Consider the following 22,662-nt stretch of genomic DNA (forward strand, 5'->3'; position numbering starts at 1 on the left):
CTTTCTCTAATGAAGGGAAATGTATGACGAATTAGATCAACAAACCATCAACCAGTTTACTGAAATAGCTCAAAGGTGCATCTCATGGAGGTATTTTTATAATGTGGATGAGAATTTGTGGACCAACAGACAGGAACGTCTGGAGGTTTAGGAAGACTGCACTGTAATTCCTACAGCACTGCATGGAAAGTTTTTTGTTTAGATTGTCCTATGTTCACATTTCTAGTTTCTTCTTTTTTTCTTTTTTTTCTTTGTGCTATGCAGTGCGGTCTTTTCCTTTCTGTATCACAATGCCATGGTCTGTAAACAAATTACAGTACAAACAGTAAAAGTGTAAATGTAATTATTTTCCAGTCTCATGCAATCAATCTCCCACATACACATAACGTGTAACTTAAAATTTTTCAGCAATTGTCTTCAAAAATGTAGCCATAGTTTACATCCCTCCAGAGAACACTGTTATATTGACAACATGACTAAACAATTTGACTGTCTTATCCGTACACAATGACGCAAGGACTTTTCTTATTCTGATGGCACCGACATGTTCATTGACACAGATATTTACTTTTGAGTGATGAACTAAGGATTTTGAGCAAGAGACTGGCTTTTGCAGGTAATCCATGGTGTTTTGCCATTTGTACGAAATGTTTTGAGAAATGCACTTACTGTTTTGCAAATGTTGAGGATGATTCGAGAAATGTACCAAAGCGACTGAGAAAACTGTAAACAAACAGTGACCATGACAGATTTCAATTGCAGTTTAAACCAATTTAGAGAGCTTCTTAACACAGGGAAACATGACTACCCAGTAGTGGTGGATTGAATGATTCGTTTCCGTGACCCAGTTCGCGTGATTCAGTTCGCTACGAGGAGTCGTTCGTGAATCGTTCGTTCGTTCGTTCGTTCATTCGTTCAGTCGAGTTTCCGGTAGCACTAACTCCATTGAGTCTGACTGACTCAGCTGAGAACCGTGCAATGGGGTCCATTCCATGATGCGATTTACCGCTACCGGAAACCAGGCTGAACGAACATACGATTCGTGAACGACTCCTCCCAGTTCAGTCGAGTTTCCGGTGAATCGATTCGCCGGAAACTCGACTAAACGTGGAGGAGTCGTTCGCGATTCAGCCTAGTTTCCGGTAACGGTGAATCGCATCATGAAATACACGCCATTGCACGGTTCTCATCTGAGTCAGTCAGACTCAGTGGAGTTAGTGCTACTGGAAACTCGTTTGTTCGTTCAATCGAGTTTCCGGTGAATCGAATATTGAACGAGACGACCGAACGAACGAGAGAGACGAACTGGTTCGGTTTGTTTGTTCTAAAGACTCGTTCATTCGAACCGGTTCGCGGACGAACGAGCCAACACTACTACCCAGTACCCAGCCAGTAAGCATGTGGTTTGTCATCTGTTTGCATACATTTAAAGAGTGGAGTTGACCCCAATGATGACATACATATATACATTATTCTTCGCAGGTGGGGGCGCCATATGCAGACGTAGAAAAAATATGCGTTTTATTTAAGTGAGTGACTATTTAGTGTTTGAAAAAATTATATTCAAGGTTCCATAGTTTCTGTTACATAACCCTATGGATAGACTACAAGGCTGATAATACAGGAGGTCAACCTGCTCTAGTTACTGAACATTAACTACAAACTATTGGACACCATGTCAAATAAGTCTTGGTGTGGCAGCATGTGGTTAAAAAGGACAACCAAAAAGTGGGTTGGCATTCTAACAATGGAAGGCATAAGTTATTCTTTTTCAAGTTGTCTGCGATGCTCCATCAACGTGGGTGTTGAACGCCCGGCTCAGAGTATGAACGTATCAGACTTGGCCCCTTGGCAGACATAGCAGCGTCTTCTATCGGGACCCATTATTAACCACACAACAGAAACTAGAATCAAACCGGCCGACGTTTCTCTCTACCGAGTGGTCCGTCACTCCATGGCTGGTCCGGTATGACCCGTCCACACTGAAGCTCTGCCCTAACCCAGTGTGATTCAGAACAGGAGTGGATCTGAGAGCCGATGACCTTCTCCTAACAGCAGGTACGTGATGTTCAGGCTAGTAGGTAGAGTAGAGTGCACTGTGGCTGATGAAGTTCATTTAAGGATAACGTGCTAATCTAGAGATAATGTTATTATTATATTTTTTTTTTCCCCCATCAATCAATTGGTCAGTTGGTTGATTTTCTTTGGTTGACTGCAGCCCTACTAGCAACAAACATGACCTCCCAACCCCTGATCAGTGGCCCCTCCTCTATGTCAGCTCCAGTCCACCCTTGTACTGCTCTCAGTGCCTGTACATACACAGTTACAGCTGATGGACGTGGGGGTGCTCAGGGGCCCGCAGGAGGGACCACCACATGATCACACATGCTTTGGTGGACTAGCCCGATCACATTTCCACAAACACACAAGTTTACCTCGCCACATCCATGCTAAATAGGGACAATGACATGGCCAACAAAAGGTGATGCATAGAAACTCATGATCTGACCGCGCTGCAAGGGAAGCACAGATGGGACCAAAATAAAAAACAGGAATTCCAGGAATAGAGACTGGAGAACATAGGTAAGACAAGGCAGGCTTCCTCCTTTGGCAGGCCACCATGTCAGTCACAAAGTGCTTTTGTGGCTTGAACCGGTGGACACAATTGACTGTTACCTTCAATACACAATTGACTTTGTAACTAATAAGGAGCTGAGCTTGGAGATAAACTAATCTCAAGGTTTGGCAAACACAAAGGCGGGTTATTTGATATGAACAGATTTAACGACAAAATAAGTTATCAGTGATAAACTTAAAGCACGCTCAGATTTGATCAATGCAGTAATTCACTGTAATTAAATGCGGTTTGTTTTTAACTTGATAAGCAAGTGATGATAAAAGAAAAATGTAAATATATTCTACAAATATATCAGATCTATGTGTCATCAGACAGAGATACGGGGTTGAGGAAGCGAGACGGCTTTGGTGGCAGGGATCGAAAGAGGCTATGGGAAAGAGAGAGAAAATCTGCTTCCTGTTTACTAAGAGTGTATAGGAAAGGAAACGCTACCTCAGGCTGAGAGACACTGTACGCACTATGACAGTGATCACACACACACACACACACACACACACACACACACACACACACACACACACACACACACACACACACACACCTTTAGTCCAAGCCCTCTCCTCCAATCCCCTATCTCCCTCCTTCTGCTGCTGCTGTGACATCTGGCAACATGAGATTTCTTCATGCGTCCATATTTCCTTTGCTCTGGAAAGGCACCCTGTTAGCAGGGATAGGCTTAAGTACCAGCAGCAACATGCCCTCAACTGCTGAGGTCCTCAAATATCAGTGAATTTCATGATTAGACCATACTGGGCCGGGTACTTGTCCTTTGGGCCTATTACTTGCTCCCACAAAAGAAATGATAATTTTCATGAAAATAGCAATATACGGTAGTTAAACTAGTAAGACTACTATCCTTACCCAACACTGTTTAATGCTCAACAACAGTGCCAGGAACTCATAGTTGGCTGCTGCCCAGTCAAGAGATGAACGGCAAAAGCTACTCTTTCTTAAACGTTCAGGGAAAACTTTCAACGTATCTGATGGAAAACCGGAAGTTTAACTTTTGTAAATGCAACCGGTTTTGATGAGCTCGTAGTCATGGAGGGTAAAAGATGGGAAAAAATTGTATTTACTATCCAGCGTTGCGTCACACCAACTAGTTAACAACATAACGTGAACACTGACAAGACCAAATGACCCACTGCACCGTGGCCTGCTGCAGAGATGCTCTGATGCTTTCAGTCGGCTATGTTAACACTGACTGTACTGTAATCTCATAATCAATTATTTTAGAGTGCATTTTCCAGTACAACACAACACAACTCCCAACTTCTCAATTCGGTAACTGCAACTACTTCACAAATGTGATAAAACTGCGCACCAAACCTTGCTTGCCTGGCATCGCCTCTAGACGCAATTGGATAGAGACCTACAACCAATCAGAGCATGGTTGAATGGTGACGCAGCTCTTAGACATGAAAAAAGCTTATTTTCAACACTTTTTAAGTCCAGTCGTTGTCCTTCTTTAAGTGAAAAAAAACCTTCCAGTTTGTTTAATACCGTCTTAAAAGCGTAATCAACAGACCATTCTACATCAGCCGCGGCCATCTTTGTTGTTGTCAGAAATGCCCCTCCAGCTCTCCTCTGCACTGTCAAAGTTTTTATCCCGCCTGTGCAAGTCTTGCAGAATGTCAGGTTTAAGGCTGTGATAAACATTTGACTAGCAACTCAAACTCAATAACTTTATCAGGCCCCCTGGTCAAACATTCATAAACTTCATGTTCAACTTGCTGTAACTTCACACATGAGTCCTGAATATACCAAATAATGAGTTTTGGAACTATTACGAGACACTGAGTCTTCACTAGTGTGTCGGCCCGTCTCAAGCTACTTTAGGGAAAACCAAAGTATGGCAGACCACGTTGCGAAAGCAGAGCCCGGTGAACAAACACAATGACCGACATGCATCTATATATCCAAAATCCAGACGAACACTTCCCAATTTAATGAAGATATATTTGAATAGGGAATTTCCCTCTCTCAGGAGCGCCCACTCACGCACCAACACCAGTGTATGAGATAGTTGGTCACAGAATAACAGTCTTCATGAGTCATCAGAATTAGGCACATTCCCCTTCCTTTTACAGTGAGCGTGGGGGAGGGGGGAGGTGGGAGGACTGGAGCCATCACCATGGAAACTATGGTACAGGAAACCTTTTCCTGTGGGGTCATATCTCAGACTGAAACAGATGCTCAGAGCCACACACAGATGAATGAGAAGCAGACACAAAACGGGGGGATTGTTTCAGGTAAGATGAATCGAATTGAAAGAATCAAATCACAATGTTATTACGATTTATTAAAGACCACCACACAGTAAGGATGTCTGAGCAAGAGCAGACTTTGTTACTAATCATGCACAACATATTTAGAAACTTTCAACACTTACCTCCTTATTCATATATAAATGACCAGTAGCTCAGCACCAGCAGTCTAAATACAAGACCATATTTTGAATATGCCACTCAAAGACTGTATCAGTGTCAGACGACATTGCAGAGAATTCAATCTACTGTGTGTGAGGTGTGATCTCTGGTCTCATGTTAGTAATAACATGAATAATTAATAACAAGAGCTTCTCAAATGTCAAATATGAAGAAAAACTAGACTTGACTAGCAGTAAATCTCAGGGAAAATGCTGGGCTAAACCATATTTCCTTCTCAACAATCCAACAGAACAACTGTGTCTACCCTCTGCCACTGCACACAGAGCTGATGAGCCATCCTCCTCCAGCTTGAGGCTAATGGCATGCAATGTTGATCTTTGGTGATAAAGTCACTTGGTATCAGTATAGCTCTGAACAGCTCAAAAGCCAGAAAGAAAGGCAGTAGCACTGCAATAACAAGTGGAACAACCGTTTGCTTTAAAGCCGTGCAGAGGTCACTCTATAGCTGCTAAATATAAACAGTTCAAATTGTTCAATCATGGTTATTCTAGATCGGCAACATACATACGATCCCATGGCCAGTGGGGGAGGGGTATGAGGAAAGTCACATAAACTGTAAGCAATGCAGTTACTACAATGCATACATACATCAGGCATACATACATCAGGCATACATCAGGCATACATACATACATACATACATACATACATACATACATACATACATACATACATACATACATACATACATACATACATACATACATACATACATACATACATACATACATACATACATACATACATACATATTTATAAAAGAGTAAACCTTTATTTTTTATAAAAATAAATCAAATATACATATTTTAGAGCAAAGTCTCCTCTATCAAACAACGTCTCCCTTTTAAAAGTATGTGTGTCAATGATTGGTGGGACAATATTGCAGCATCGTGTCTGTTTATTATTTTATTGTTATTTTATCTTAAATATCATAATCCAAATCATACCCATAACGTTTACTACTCTTACATCTTAATTCTGATATAAAGAGAATGTAGAGACTGTCTCTCTGAACATCTCTGCCTCCTGCATATTGTCAATTGGAAGATATCTAAAAAACACGCAACGATATATTCACTTGTCAATATATGATTCAATCACTACTATGTTCTGTTCTGTTCAGCCAATTCATATGGAAAACAATGGCGGCCGGACACAGACAAACTTGTAGAACCCAAACCTTATATCCCAAGATAAAATCATATCTTCACACGATACGATACGATACGATACGAGATCTTCGTATCGTATCGTAATATAGAATTGTGCAGCCCAATCGCGTGGGCGGCATGTGGCTCAGGAGGTATGGCAGAATGTTGAGGTGCCCCTGAGCATGATGCCTCATCCTAACTGCTAGAGCTGGCTCTTGGTTGGAGTGGTTGACACCACCGTTGTTGTATGAATTGGTGATTGTTAAGCAATTTTGTACAGAGCTTTGAGTGGCCCCTGGTTAGAAAAGCCTTATATAGTAAATGCCATCCATTTACCATATGGAATCAACACTCAAAATGTGGTATTATCGTGAGGCCGATTCCTGTCCCTGATATATAAGGCCTAGTGAGAGCCGTTGTGGTTAGTACCAATATACAAGCTAAATATGATGATTATGTAAAAAGATAAATAACATGTATCAGAAATCCGAATACAAAAAAATAGAAACACGTTTCATCTTGACATGAACTTCATATCTTAGCATCAACTCGGTTATTATTGATCGGTTGTTGTAATATACCTAAAAAACTTTTTTATCATAATTAATTGTGAATGATCTTCAAACAACCTAAGATTGGAACATTTAGTGGGCAGAAATCTCATTCCACTTTTTGACAAACTTTTATCTGTATCTATAGGTTTGTGTTTAACAAAAGTTGGTAGACCCAAAATGTTCTTAGTATGATATCAGGGCTTCCTCGTGGCACTGGCTGACCCACTTTTGTGAAACTATCTGCTCCTCAAACACACACACGCACACGACACACTTTTCTTCTACACCAACACTATATGGTTTTAAAATAGTTATTATGAGAGACCATAGACTAAACCCATGTTAACAGTTCATGAAAGACAAAGGCTTTCTTTTGTTCAGCATGTATGCGCAATACAGCTCCTAATTTATAACATTAGAGTATAGTATTAGAGTATATTCAAAAATATTATCCTTCATGATGACAGTCAGCTATTGGAACAAAGTATAAGGTCCTGGAGCTGGTTGGAGACAGTGGACCCTGATTAACCATACAGGTTTCCAAAGTCAAAGGATGTCTATGCAAAATAAATAACAGTAGCTGTGTATGACGCAGCAGGCCTGTATTGGTTGGTCAGATTGACCTCTTCTTGTACAACTGTGTGTGTGTGTGTGTGTGTGTGTGTGTGTGTGTGTGTGTGTGTGTGTGTGTGTGTGTGTGTGTGTGTGTGTGTGTGTGTGTGTGTGTGTGTGTGTGTGTGTGTGTGTGTGTGTGTGTGTGTGTGTGTAAGAGAGAGTGAGATCCATCCATGCTCTGGAGGAAGGAACAATGGCATTCCTGTGCTCTGAGCTCCAGGTGGCTGGGGAAACCCAATCCCAGACCAAGCCTTGCTGGCACACAGAACACCAGGAACGCTGAATGTGACTACCTCCCTCCGGAGACATGGGCCAGAATACAGCTATTGTTCCAGAAAACCACTGACCGATCACTACACCAAAGCCACTCAAGCATCATGATGCACCAGCACAAGTTAATAACCCTCTTTTTAAATATTTATTATATATGTAAATCACTCATTAGGAAATGTAGGAAATGAAATCCCAAGCATATCATCCTTATCCTCCATTTAAAAGTTAAACAAGCATTGATGATAGAGCATCTACAAAATAGAAAATGAAGGCAAATAACGTCTGCAGCTGGAGTTCTGCACATATAACCGGTATAACAGGAAATGCATCTGCATGAACTGCGGCCTTAAAATGAGGAAAATGATTCATTTCCCGTTGATGCAAGTCCACCATGTTCTTAAAACAAGCAGCTGAAATGACAGCGGCCTAGTTCTAAGGTTTAAACATTTAATGTTCAGTTACAGCTATGTTTCAAGTCAGCAACGGTCCTGATTGAAACAAGTGAACTTCTTATAGAATAGATTACTGTTATTTTCAGGTAGTTCAAAGTAAACCTCAAGGTTGGGTAAAAAGGCTGAAAGTATTTTAAATTACCATCATAAGCATTGACGAACCTTAGAACCTAATACTTCGGCCTAAAACCTCTACATCGCCCAGTTCCAACTGAAGACAGTTTTCCAAGGTCAGACTCTATTATTATTTTAAATGGAAAGCATTGCAACAGGTAGCAATAGCCTACATATTTAATTCAGACCGTTTTCCTTTGATCTGAAGCAGCAAAGGAACTATGCAAATCGATTTTCTTTTCACGATGGATATAATTACATAATGGCTTGTTAAAACATGCTTATAAACGACATCTCATTCCATGACACTACAGACTATCTGTGTCTGTATTAATAAAGGTCAGAGAGATAAAGGAGAAAAATCGGATGATAGTCATCCATGGATCTTTTACCCTGTTGGTGCAATATCGGGATTTAATAATAATAATAATAATAATAATAATAATACCAAAGAATTTTCATTGGGAACCCAAGGTTAGCATTTTGACACACACTTCAGCAGAATACTATTTCATAGATCTCCGTCCAAAAAGACCGATGGTCCCCTGCCCACTACCCTGAGTGACATCCATCTCTATCAAGGATGTCTCGGTAGTATTCAACATGAAGCTGCACCTTGTACGTGTTACTATCACTTGCATTTGAATACAAATGGTAAATCGAATGCATTTATACAGCGCTTTTCTAACCACTCAATGCGCTGTACAATATTGCCTTTATTCACCCTTTCATACAAACATTCGCGGCGGTGTCAACCATGCAAGGCGACAGCCAGCTCTTCTGGAGCAGTTAGGGTAAGGTGTCTTGCTCAGGGACACCTCGACTCTCAGCTAGGAAGAGCAGGGGATCGAACCAGCAAACTTCCTGTTACCAGCCAACCCGTTCGACCTCCTGAGCCACATGCCGTCCCAATACAACGGTAACGTCAGGCAGACCTGTCCGTACCTCACTGCCATTTCACTGCCACTTCACTTAACTGTAAGCAATTCAGTTTAAAGTAGATGAAACCCATATGAAGATCCAACCTCAAACACGACATCCCTAGTCACACTTCATTTCCGTTGTTTTGCCTCTTTCAACGTTAAGAGATGGATGTGCTGATGTGTCTCTCGCCATGCACACTAACTGTGCCCAACATTAACGACCTTGTTCAACAAATCTGTTGAAACCTCCGCCAGATAACAAGCTTGATACATGTTATTATCTCACCTTGAACGCCACGCCGTTGTTTAATCCAGTGTGTGATGATGAGAGCGACAGGAAGCTAGCTATGTGCGTGTTCCTCCAGCCTGGAACGGTGTCTGCTGTGAGCTCTCGGCTAGGACACTAGCTAGCTTAGCCCGCTAACGGCCAGAGGAGAGCCAGCTAACGGCGAGAAGAGAGCCGGCTAACGGCGAGAGAGAGCCAGCTAACGGCGAAATGAGAGCCGGCTAACGGCGAGAAGAGAGCCGGCTAACGGCGACAAGAGAGCCCCCTTCTCGGTCGACGTCTCGGCGGTCTGGCGGATGGAGCTCAAGCTCAAAGATTAATCCTGGGACGGTATGAAGGCTGGAGGTTGGAAGAGCGATGTCTTCTTTTGTCCTAACATGTTGTCAGAAAACGCCTTCGTTTAAGCGGTAGAGCGAATACCGTGATTTACATCTGCGTTCACGTTATAATTCGTTGTAATTGCGCCTAGCGGACGACCTCGGCGAGATGAAGAAGCCCGCTGTGCGGCGCGCCAGTGATGGGTCCGAGCTGCTGATGTGCACCGCAGCCAGAGGCAGCAGCATCATCATCACAGCCCTCCCTCCACTACTCCAACCCGGAAGAAATACTGTACTACTATTAAACTGTGTGTTTAGTCATGAACACATTGTTATTCATGTGAATTGTGTGCCTTAAATTTGTTCAGCCGGTAACACACGGATAATCCAATCAGTTGAAAATATGGATGTTTGCCTATGGCTATGTATGTCGGCACTAAATTAAGTGTGCGTGTGCGTGTGCGTGTGTGTGTGTGTGTGTGTGTGTGTGTGTGTGTGTGTGTGTGTGTGTGTGTGTGTGTGTGTGTGTGTGTGTGTGTGTGTGTAAACACTATGATGAGTAGAATGGGTTGGTTTAGTGCTACCCTATAAAGAGATCAAAGTTTTACGAGTAATTCTCGAGGCCTTCTCTGTTACAACCAAAATATGATCTGATATGATATGGCTATGATCAATAGGCTGCGCTTCAGGCTTTTTTGACTCACACTCCCCCCAACACTGGAGCACAACGCTACACCAGCTAATTTACATAATCCACTCCTCAATTAAATCCATGGCAAAAAGTGCCTGCGACCGATGCTAATAATTACGTGTCCATTTGAGCAGGGCATTAGGATATTTTTCATGTGTGTGTGGGGGGGGGGGGGATGTACGTTATTTACGTAAGGTCATATCACGTACATAGGCCTACGTTTAAATCAAATTAGAGAACCATCATCTTCCATGTGTTCGGATTAAAAGATTTTAGATAATACATAATAGCACTACTTGAATGACTGTGATGTCTGCGGCCATCCACCAAATCATGATGGTTGAAGTCTTTATAATGTAGGGGATGTTTGGTTCCACAGTTACTCCGCACTGACAGTTTACAGCTTTTACAGCTTCAACTTTTCAGATAAAACATTTATACGTGGTTGCTATTGAGCTCTGGCGGCGTCTATAGTTATACTTTATTTATATGGGTGGTGGAAGAGATGTGGCAGTCCTAAAAAAGATATGACAAATCATGAAGTCTGGCTCAGCAGCTCTTCTGGGAATAAGACCTCACCTCAAAACACATATACGCACACATTATCACATTGTACTTTAATCTCGCAATTTAAAAGGTACTAATCCTAATGTTCAATAAGTGCTAGTGTGTTAGCACTGTGTCATATATAGTGAATAGAGAATATACTGTCCAACTCTTGTTTTGGCCTTGTTCATGGGGATGGCAAATGGCATCAAATAATGCAGCCCTGCAAGGCTCTAACTGATAAACGGCTATATGAACATGATACTTCACTTAAAGTGGTACCTTGTTGCTATATAGCTGTCTGAATCCAAACAGGCCCTGACATGATGCTTGTATTGCAGTTGAAGCATTTTAATTGAGGTGGAGGTTTTGTCAACATATTAATTTGTTGTGCTATGCAATTATAACAAAAACGGCAGATGCTTAAGGTATAAGTTCAGTCTTTGAGAAAGCCATCATGGCAAATATAAATCGTGTATCTGCCTATTTGCGCGTGTGCGTGAGTGTGTGCATGCGTGCCTGTGTGTGTGAGAGTGAATAAAATGATCTTTGATTTAATTTTTAAAAGCTAACAGTTTTATGCAGATAATCCGTTAAATGTATTTCAAGCGTTAAGGGTCAGATAAGAATAACAACGACAGGACGGTTCAAAAGCTCACTGCTCAGCGTGTCGCAACTACGCCATCTACTGTCGGATACTCCAATTCACAATAACCGTCAATTACGCGATTCAATTTTACGACACTGACTGGAAATGCAACAAAAACCTTATTTACGGCATTTACGATTTCTACAACAAATGGCATCTCCGGTTCCCCCTAACAATTCCACCCCAAAGACTGGTTCAATACCTACATTGACAGCCGGCAAAATACTGCTTTTAGCCAATAATTCTGCTGCATTTCGAGGTAAGAAGCGTTCATCTAGTCCAGCAACCTGCAGCTCACCGCAAACCAGTAACATCATCGGCAAAAAGAAAAAAGGACCATGCACGACAACCCCAACGCTAGCACAGGTAGTCAACATAGCTGGCCTACTAACTATTTCTATTTCATAATGTGAATTTATCTTTGCTCCACGTAGTTTTTCATGCTGCGCCTGCTATCCATGGCACCTTGATCTATTGTAAAGATACGGGTTCTGGGATGTGAACTGAAATAATGTCCTCTTTTAGATGGTCTCACCAGAGACCTTGACAGAAATCAAGGTAGTCGGAAAGGTAGAAGGTAACGTTAGTCAAACCACTACAGAACTGACGGTCAACACTCCATCATTCAAAGCTCCTACATTCACGGTAAGCATAAACCCATCATCTGATTATGTAGACATACCTCTTGCCTATTCCGAGTCCTATCGAAATTCACCATACGTGCTCTCCCAATAGCATTCAGGGATTGGAGGTGCCGCAGCAGGCAAGAAGAACAGGACCTGGAAGAACCTCAAACAGATCTTGGTTTTGGAGCGGACTCTACCCTGGACTGTCAATGATCCCAACTGTGAGTTTCTATGCTTCTGGTTTTATGTATGGCCAGTTTAAAGTGAAATTGTGCTGTGAAATGATTTGTATAAGACAACATTGATAAGAAACCTTTATAAATAAATAAATATAATAATAACTTATAATAAACGTATAATAACTTATAATACAGTACAAGGAAGTCGCAATTATATTCTGTGCATCCCTTTTTATCGAGAGCCTGCAGTGTAAAATACAGTAGCTCTGCACTACATGTTAATTCCCATCTTTGTCATCTCGGTTCACAGACTTCTGTATTGATGCTCCCCCTTCCTTGAAGCCAGCAAAGAAATACTCCGACATCTCTGGACTTCCTGTGAGCAACCAAATATTCACATGCTTAACAATTTATTTAATTAGGTTATTGTTGTGTTCTTGTAATAAAAAATATTACTTTAAAAGCGAGAATTTACCTACTGGTTTACAAAGCCAGTGCTCAGTGACCGACAAGTTGGACACTTGTCATTGGACTGGTCAATGTAATAAATTCAAGGGTGCATTTCTCAACTTATAATTTGGGGCTGGGGCAAAAACATGGCATTGAGTATTTTTTTTTTAGTATTTTTGAAGGGGACATGAATAACATCTCCAACGTATATATCAAATGATCTGCCATAAATAAACACACGGCTATTAATAGTAGCTTAAAAAATATTAAATTATCAATTTTGGGCCATCAATATTCATTTTTACCGATTTTAACAGAGCAACATATCCAGAAATGCATTAACAATCATTCTCTTAAAGGTCCCATGACATGCTATTTTATGTATTCTTTAATGTAGGTATTAGTGGGCAACTAACACAGTATTCAAAGACGTTCCTGAAATTCAGCCGTGGTGCAGAGTTACAGCCACTCCGAGCCAGTCGCACATTGAGCTTCCCCCAAATGCGCTGTTTCGGTGGGCGTGTCAAGGAGGAGGGTGGGGGTGTGGCCCTGAGCAGCTTGCAGCCAGGGACGGTACCATGCGCTCTGTTTACAGTGGATGTATCGCAATGGCGAGGCGCACACAGCCTTTAGCCGTGTTCTGTAAATATTCTAGAACACACGGGAGTCCTGGAGCTCTATATCTAAATATTATCATATAGCCTACACAGATATCTATATCATATAATACATATTATCACGGCCAAAAGCTGTGTGAGCCGATATTCCGACGTTCCTGGTTCTTCAGCGTCCACATCAATGTGAATACACACACTGTAACGCAAGTGTTTCTTGTCGGTTCTTTGACGTGTCTTGTATTTCCACAACGAGACTGTCGTGGGGGTTATCTGAGCCATGGTTGAGAAGGAATTGGGGGAAAGGAACTTTGGTTTGACTCGCTGAAGTAGGCTACATGAACTGCGACATGCCGCGAGGCACCATCGCCCGGCAGCGGGCAGCCGGCAGCAGGCAGCGCGCAGTTCAGTCGACTTCAGGTTGATGTGAAAGTGGAAGAACCAGAGACGTCGCAGAACCTGTCAAAGTCGTTTGTGATTCATAATATCGTCTGGAGGCGCACACAATATGTTATATGATATAGATATCTATGTATTATATGATATTATTTAGATATAGAGCTCCAGGACTGTAACGCAAGTGTTGTACACTTCCTTGTTATTTGGATAACCGTTCTGCTGTTGGTGTGATGGCGCATAACGCGTCGGACTCTCGTCTCTGGTATTTCTACAACGAGACTCGTATTGGGGGTTATCTCAGCCAAAGTTGAGAATGAATTGGGGGGAAGGAACTTTGGCTTTGACTCCCTCAAGAACATGAACCACGACATGGAGGAGAAAGGGATTGTTGGCGGCGAATGTCTCCCGCTTGAGCCCCGCTGAGGGACCACCGCCGGAGGCGGAGGTGCCTAAGCGCTGCCCGGCAAAGATCCCTTTCTCCTCCTTGTCGTGGTTCATGTTCTTGACTTGAGGGAGTCGAAGCCAAAGTGCTTTCCCCCCAATTCATTCTCAACCTTGGCTGAGATAACCCCCACTACGAGTCTCGTTGTAGAAATACCAGAGACGAGAGTCCGACGCGTTATGCGCCAAATAACAAGGAAGTGTACAACACTTGCGTTACAGTCCTGGAGCTCTATATCTAAATAATATCATATGATACATAGATATCTATATCATATAATATATTGTGTGCGCCTCCAGACGATATTATGAATCACAAACGACTTTGTCGGGTTCTGCGAGGTCTCTGGTTCTTCCACTTTCACATCAACCTGAAGTCGACTGAACCGCGCGCTGCCTGCTGCCAGCTGCCCGCTGCCGGGCGATGGTGCCTCGCGGCATGTCGCAGTTCATGTACTTCAGCGAGTCAAACCAAAGTTCCTTTCCCCCAATTCCTTCTCAAACATGGTCAGATAACCCCCACGACAGTCTCGTTGTGGAAATACAAGACACGTCAAAGAACCGACAAGAAACACTTGCGTTACAGTGTGTGTATTCACACACACACACACACACACACACATGTGGCGCTCGCACGGTCGAGTCTCATTGGCGGGCCAACGTCTCTGGGCGGGCCAGGCAGAGTAAGGGGAGGAGCCGAGATTCCTCATGACGTCATGAGCACAGACATTCCAAATCAGCGCGCTTGAGCCTCCGTTTTTTCAAAGGCGAGCAGAACAGCTAGTGCTCGTTTTACACCAAACGCAAGTTTTAGCCACTGGGGGACCATAGGCAGGCTAGGGGAACTCATATTTATGTTAGAAAACCTCACAAAGTGAGATTTTCATGTCATGGGACCTTTAAAATTGGTATAGAGGCCTGTTATGACCCTTAGTGGATATCAGGCGTAGCAGGGTAGTAACACAGCAAACGGAATTGAAGTTAAAGGTCCCATGATATGCCACCAGGTGTGGGTTGATTAGCCGTTACAAGCTGTTTTGGAAATCTGTCCCTTATGACAGCACAGTTGGGCGTGTCCACCTAGAAGTGTGACAGATAGATGAGCAATGTTTGCTACAGTCCACTGGGTAGGCTGGTAGACTGATCTATCCAGCACACATCTAGGTGGACACGCCCACCTGTGATGTCATAAGGGACAGATTTCCAAAACGGCTTGTGACGGCTAATCAGCCCACACCTGGTGGCATGTCATTGGACCTTTAAACGGTAACCAGGAACTGTTAGACACTGCATTTATTTTACAAAATAAGAGGGATAGCTTTAGCCAAGGGGAAAATAATAACCAAAAGACCCTCTCTCATACAAAACAAACAGTCTATGCTTAAACAAAAATGCACTTCTAAACAACCACAAGAGAAAAACAGATGAGCTAAAACAACACAATTTCATAAGGAGACCGAAAAAAAAAAACGCAAACGACTCTCTGCAGCAAGTCTTACACCAAGACACACAACCAGCCCTCTCAACAAAGAAACAGCCCATAAGCTAGCAGAGAGTTAGCCAGACTCTGATAGTGGCATACTTGTTTGGCCTAATTGCTGATCAGCTACAGGTGATCAGCACAAAGGGAAAGTAAACTATTGGTCTCAGCCGTGGCATTATATTATACCAATGAGCAGGATATTCTCCATTACATAAATAATTTATTGTGGGGAGACTACTTCAGAAGTTGAAGGGGACAGATTATTTGATCAATGGTTTATAATGTTATTACTCTCCATAAGGCTTTTGAGTGTTGGACATTAAGCATGAACTTTTCCCCTCTTTGTTTTAAGGCAAACTACACAGACCCGCAGACCAAACTACGCTTCACTTCTTCAGAGGAGTTCTCTTATATTCGCCTGCTCCCCACCGATGTCGTCACTGGCTATCTGGCCCTTAGAAAGGCCACGTGCATTGTGCCCTAACTGCCTAAGAGGGACCATTAACATACGACTGGTTGACAGTCTACAACCATTGACTTCTATGTTCCTGCGGGAGGCCCATGAAGTGCTGCCTGGTATCAAAAGAGTGTCTGGAGCTCAGGCTGGCCAGAAAGAGACAGACCAGGTTTTCTGCGCTACTAAGGTACCAAGGCCACGACTGATGTCCCAGACTGGACGGGACAAAGCAGGGGCACTCAAAGTGTGGTTTAAATATAAATGTTTCAATGATGGGTTGAGGCATTTTGGATGTGTCCATTTCTGCTGATTAAAACCTCAACGGTCAGTGTTGTTTTTAGAAGACATGTGATTGAAATGACGACATCTGTCTCAGAAATGATTTGGTAATTCCACGCAGGCATTGAATAAACTACTGTAAATAAACAGGTTTTTATATTCAAATGCTGATCTCACGTCTTGGATTTGAACCCTGGGGTGGGCGGTACATATGCCTTGTTCATGTGGGTATCCTCCCACAAAACACCTTGAGTTATACTCCTGAACTGCCCATTACCAAGACAATGGCCGAATCACTGGAGTTTGTTCCTGGGCCCTACCCAGTGGCAGCCCACTGCTCTTAATTAATGAGTCCATGGGGATTAATTAAGAGTTAAGTATCATAATTAACATACCCTTTCTAAGAAGGCTGCATCTTTAATTACAGAATCACGGTAATAAAAAATGCAGTACTTTCATCGCAGTGTAAAAAGTGAAACATTAAAATTGCAACAGTACAGTGGCTACTTGAATGAACAAACTCAATGCATTGTTAAAGGCCTTTATGGATAATAACAGAATCAGGCTTGAAGCACAATGTTGGGGAACGTAATTTAATGGTCGAACTCGAAAAACATGAAGCTCACAAGCAAATAGCAATATTCGTTGAATATTTTGGTTAATAAATGTCTTGAAGTTCACTAATGGTTTTCAAGAGCAGGAGCTGAATGGTAATTTTCAGTTTGAAAACTGAACACCTGGTGTATAAGGCCAGTGTTCTCAACCCTGAGTTACTATATGTACTGTAGCCTTGCCTTTGGGCAATCTGCCATTCGGCCTTGAGACCATCATGATCTTGTGACCTCACATTCGGTTTCGCTACACAGGTTTATTCTGGAATCAACCCTGGTCTAGACCTTTAGCCGCCCTCATAGATTTCTTGAATTTACATTGTAATCGGAACCAATCAGGGGCCGTGTCGTATTTGATGACGTCAAATATGGGCCTTGCGTCTCCCGAAGCAACAAGAGATTACGTGACATTGGTAGAGAAAACGCAGTCATGAGGGCCGTTATTAAAGAAACAGACTCGATAACCACTATAAAATATATAAAATAAGAACAAGCGTAGGCTAGAAAAACATGGAATTAAGGTCATCGTTCGTGCTTGCTTAATGCTGGCCCTGTTTTTGGGTTGCTGTTTTTGGCTGTTGTGTTTGATCTCTTCTGAAGGTGAGCCTTTATGAAAATCGATTGATTTACCGTTCTCCGCAGTTTTGGTGGTTTAATAAACAGAGGATTCATGAATTCGACCTCCGACTTGTGTGTAGAAACATTACACAACATAACACAATTTAAAATATGAAATTGTCAAATAGCCTTTGACAATTTCATGTCAGTGAGTTAGCTGGTTGGCTAGCTACTCTTTAATTGAATAACAGCGAAACAAGCGTGAAGAAGTAGGGGAGAGACGAATAGGAGGAATGGCCATGCAGGTGGTTGGACGACATGGCCAGGGAATTCACGAGGGTTTCATGAGAGGCCAAGGGTCACCTGAGGGAGTTTGCTATTGGGAAAGAAGCAGACACGGGCATTACTCTCGTCCGTGTTTCTCCTGCTGCAGGATGTATTTCACAGGTCGAGGTTCGAGAGGTGAACAAACATGGTGGCCCCAGTACCCCAATCCCATCCCTAACCTCATCCTCAACCCCAACTCCTCCCAGAAGCAGAGGACAACCTATCCCAGCAGCAGGGATAGCTGTGGCAGCTGCTGCTGGAGTTACATCGCAGTTTTGCAATGAGTGAGGTGGAGGTGGGGAGGACTCATGTAGTGCAACTAGAGCTGTCAAGCGATTAAAATATTTAATCGTGATTAATCGCATTAATGTCATAGTTAACTCTAATTAATCGCGATTAATCGCAAATTCTTTTTCTATGCTAAATATCCCTTGATTTTTTTTGTCCCATAATTCTTCTCATTTTAATTCTCTTATCAACATGGTGAAGTGCATCGGCTTGCCTTGTGCAAATGATTTTTTATTGATAACAACATTGGCATATACACTGATCAAAACAGGACGATACAAAAAAAGAGCCTATAGTGAAATTAAACGACTGCTTTGAACAAATGTCATTTGAACATAGCAGTCAGGCTACTGCTTCTTTGTTTTGAGCCAAAGAAAAAAAAAAAAAAAAAAGGTTTTTTTTTTTTTTTATAAAGTAATTGCGTTAATCGCGCGATAATTTTTTTAACGCCGTTAAATTTGGTTTGCGTTAACGCCGTTAATAACGCGTTTAACTGACAGCTCTAAGTGCAACATGTAATTTCACAGGCAATACACCACCCAACAAGGGGTTGTCCTTGCTGCCTCCTTATGGCATGTGATCAAGCTGTGAGGAACACGCAGCAGGCAGATATCATCAGGTCCTCCGACAGTCCCTGGGCAGCAGCAGTCATCCTAGGCCAAAAGAAGAATGGAGACTGATGGCTCTGCTCAGACTCCAAGCCGATGGATGGGGTACCCAGGAAAGATTCCTACCCCCTGCCACACATGGACGGGTCCCTGGATTTGGTCTTGGCGTTCTCCTGGTTCTCCTCTTTGGACCTCTGCTGTGGGTAGTATCAGGTAGCTCTCTCCCAAGAGGCCAGACCCAAGACAGCCCTCTGAACCGGGCGAAGGCTGTTGCAGGTCAAGGTCCTCAGCTTTGGACTTTGTAATGCGGGATGGACAAGGTGCTTCCGGGTGTTCCCCATCAGCAGTCCCTGGGGTCCCTGTAGTGGGGGCTTGAGATCATTACAGCTGCTGGCCTGAAGCTCCAACCTGAGTACCTCTTGTGCCACAGGAAGGGTGTCGGCCCCATGGATGAGGAGGTGTTGTCGCAGACTGGCCCTCCCCCAACCACCAGAAGCAGCTGAAGAGATCCTAGGCTTGGCCTTGTACAACAGGACGTTAGACCAGGGTTTATCTAGCAATACCAACCCTATATCAGCTGCCACAGAAAGAAAGACTTTGCGTGAGCTGAGCAGTTTAAAGGGGGTTTCATTAGCCTTGAGTGAGGCCCCAGTGCTCTCCCAAGTCGACCCCACCTTGCCCTTCATCCTGGACACAGATGCTCGCATGTGGGAGATGTGCTTACCCAGGTAGGGCCTGAGGGGGAGAGAGTAGTGGCATACACCAGCCGGGTTTTCAACAAGGCTGAGCATGGCAACTCTGTCAGCAGCTCTTCGGAATGTTGCTGTCAATCAGGCACTTCAAGAACTATCTGCGTGGCCTGCTCTTCACGGTGAGGACTGACCACTCTGCTCTTCAGTGTTTTATGACATTCAGGGAGCTTTAGGGGCTGGTACCAGACACCTGCAGACACCCTCTCAAACCGGCCGTGGGCTGAAGACGGGTGCTGCTGCTGTGAGTGGAGAGAAACCCGTGGGAGAGAGCTGCATGAGGAGGAGGTGGACTGTGCTGCAGTGTGACAGGTTAAGGTGCTCCGGTATCGGGAGCTGCAGACAGTGGATCAGGCAGAGTGGAGACAGTAGCAGGAGCAGTTCACAGACCTATAGCCCGTACGAAGGTAGGTGGAGGCCAAGCAGTGACCAGCATGGGAAGAGGTGGCTGTGTTCCCAACGACGAACAAGCATCTTTGTTATAAGTTTGGGGCTCTACATCTGTATGAGGGCCTGCTGCAGTGACCCCTGTAAGGCATGCAAGGGTCCTCCTGGTCCTTCACATGCTCTGCTCAAACAGTTTTCATTGGCCACCAATGGAAAGAATGGTGGTGGTTATAGTGGGTTTGTTTCCATCCCTCAGTCTGGGGTAACCGCTATGTCATCTCGGGGGGGGGGGGGGGGGCGACCCTGTAAAGATGGGAGTTCTCTGCCAACCAAAGGACTGCAAGGAGGGTTGGTCATGGTCACGTGATCACGATGGTCTCCAGGCTATAAGCATTATGCCTTAACAGATAAATTAATAAATGGGAAATAATGTATGAATCTATATGAGTTCTTTCCATTCATGATCAGTACATGATTATCTTGATGGCATCATGAAGAAGTCTCCTTCAAACTCTTTCTACATTAGATTTATCACAGAAATATAATCTGTTCACCTCTACCTTCAATATTATATAGTACATATACAATGATTCTCGTATTTCATCAGAGTAGGAAATGGGGAGAAGGAATGAATAGCTTAATGTGCAAAAGTAAAATAGTTTAAATAGTTTAATATTCAATACCCAGCACTTCTCTTGTCACTTGTTTCACTCTGTATAACCACTAGAGGGCAGTTAAAGATCTGGAAAGTGTATACCTACATGAATCTACCACATCCAAGTTGCTGATGGAGGAATATTATATCTCCGAGGCAGTATTTTGAGTCCTGCTGTGGCATCGAAAGCTGTACATAGTGATTAATTAACAGCATCTTTTTTTGCTTTCCCAGCACACAGTCAACAGATTGTGTTAAGGCATTTTTGGTTGATATTTTTAAAGACGTGTTTGTGCTTGAGCGTGTGTTTGTGAGGAAAATAGATAAAACCAATCCTATTGTCCCCAGGCAATTTTAATTTTAGAAATTGTACATAAAGAACACTATGATAGAGGGGAAGAGTAGTGGATTAAATGTAATATTAATATGTTCTTAATCCTAATACTAAACCCATTGGCCCCCACATAATCTCTAAATTGTGTTTACCCAAGTCTTTCTAAAACCTTAATTTAATATAATTTATAATGGGGAAAAGGCTATACCCAAGTCATGGACAGTGTATATGTATCTGTGGTTGCATGTTGGGGTCATATACTGAGCTCCAGCTACTTCTGTCCTGTAGTATTCCCCCTGATTCATCATTTACTGCGTGACCACATGGGGGCCAGAAGTCTTCTCTGACAGACTGCCGCTGGGCATGCTGAGCTCACTGAGCTGAGCAGCACATGTCTCAGGACAGACGTGCATTATGGTGAGAAGTACAACCTGTGACACTGGGACAGGGTTCACATGTTGCAACCCATTTCAATAATGAAAGGGCTAAATAACGTAATAATGTCATGTCCGGCAGAAAAACAAACCAGTTGAAAAAAGGTTTAGTGTTAGTTATGTCTAGAGCAGAAATATTCTTCACTGTGCCTATTGTGAACCCATATATTCCATGTCAGGCAAGTTTGTACATATCAGTGTTGACTACTGAGATGAGCTGTCAGCATATGTTAACTGTTCAACTGTTTCTCATGTTAAATAGCTATTATCTATGAAGGGCTCAAACACAGACATGATCATATGGTTAAGGTGCAGAGAGTTTGGTATGACTTTCAATAAAGCTTTGTAAAAAGTGTGAAATGTGAGGTTCCATAGCTCAGAGGTTAGTGCAATACTCTTGTCATCTAGTGGCCATGAGTTTGATTCTCGTTAAGGCCTGTTGTCTTTTTTTTTTATGAACTAGGGACGGGTCTTCCCCAAACCACACAACGTCATTGGAAGTTGACCTTGACTCTCGAGGTCAAAGTCAATTTTCATTGGAGAAGTGATCAACTCATTCCCACATCCACACATCAAGCTTAATCCTTGTTAATCCCACCCAACGTTCAACCAGTTTTCCATCCTATATATATGTTGAACGGAGAACGGTAATTCTTCACGTTGATGATTGTCCTTCATTGGACCAAATTCACCCCCTCTCTTCTGCCCTCTTCTGTTCTTTTCATCATTGCTCTCCCTTACTGCCCCCTGACGCTTTCTATCTCCCCTCCTCCTTCTCCATCGTCCACTTCGCCTCTTCCAGCAGTGGCGGCTGATGGATACCCTGCTTTGGTTTGGTGATTGACAACATGGCTTTCAGTTCAGTCTACCTGTCGCAATCTGCTTCTGTGTTAACTCCCGCCTTGCTTGCTCTCCTTGAACTCTACACATGGGATACACATGCATGAACACACGTATGCTCATGCCTACACACACACACACACACACACACACACACACACACACACACACACACACACACACACACACACACACACACACACACACACACACACACACACACACACACACACACACAAGTTCTCACTCTACAGCAATTCTATGTGCAAGCTTCCCTTCCCTTT

At 43.0% G+C, this 22,662-nt stretch overlaps 2 protein-coding genes across 3 annotated transcripts in view; one reads left to right on the plus strand and one right to left on the minus strand.

Moving 5' to 3' along the window:
* The window catches only part of galnt1 (UDP-N-acetyl-alpha-D-galactosamine:polypeptide N-acetylgalactosaminyltransferase 1), a 53,462-nt gene extending 43,417 nt beyond the window's left edge, over positions 1-10,045 (minus strand). Inside the window, exon 1 of one of the 2 annotated variants that reach the window (XM_030369463.1) lies at positions 9,457-10,045. The gene's annotated coding sequence lies outside the window, so the exon portion shown is untranslated. The remainder of the gene's footprint in view (positions 1-9,456) is intronic. The other variant, XM_030369462.1, reaches the window with a different exon arrangement.
* A 1,728-nt stretch (positions 10,046-11,773) lies between these two features.
* Positions 11,774-16,752, plus strand: ino80c (INO80 complex subunit C). The gene is made up of 5 exons (XM_030371236.1): positions 11,774-12,025; positions 12,185-12,304; positions 12,395-12,506; positions 12,775-12,842; positions 16,204-16,752. The coding sequence occupies exons 1-5, from the start codon at positions 11,810-11,812 to the stop codon at positions 16,333-16,335; spliced, it is 648 nt and encodes a 215-aa protein (XP_030227096.1). The 5' UTR covers positions 11,774-11,809; the 3' UTR covers positions 16,336-16,752.
* The last annotated feature ends 5,910 nt before the right edge of the window (positions 16,753-22,662 follow it).

This window comes from Gadus morhua, chromosome 11, assembly GCF_902167405.1.
Source record: "Gadus morhua chromosome 11, gadMor3.0, whole genome shotgun sequence".
In the NCBI taxonomy this organism is placed as follows: domain Eukaryota; kingdom Metazoa; phylum Chordata; class Actinopteri; order Gadiformes; family Gadidae; genus Gadus; species Gadus morhua.

Bases quoted from the DNA above. Each gene is read 5' to 3' on its own strand.
- ino80c (XM_030371236.1), top strand. From the start codon at position 11,810: ATGGCATCTCCGGTTCCCCCTAACAATTCCACCCCAAAGACTGGTTCA. The intron at 12,305-12,394 runs GTAAGCATAAAC...CTCTCCCAATAG, and splicing joins TCAAAGCTCCTACATTCACG to CATTCAGGGATTGGAGGTGC. The intron at 12,843-16,203 runs GTGAGCAACCAA...CTTTGTTTTAAG, and splicing joins CCGACATCTCTGGACTTCCT to GCAAACTACACAGACCCGCA.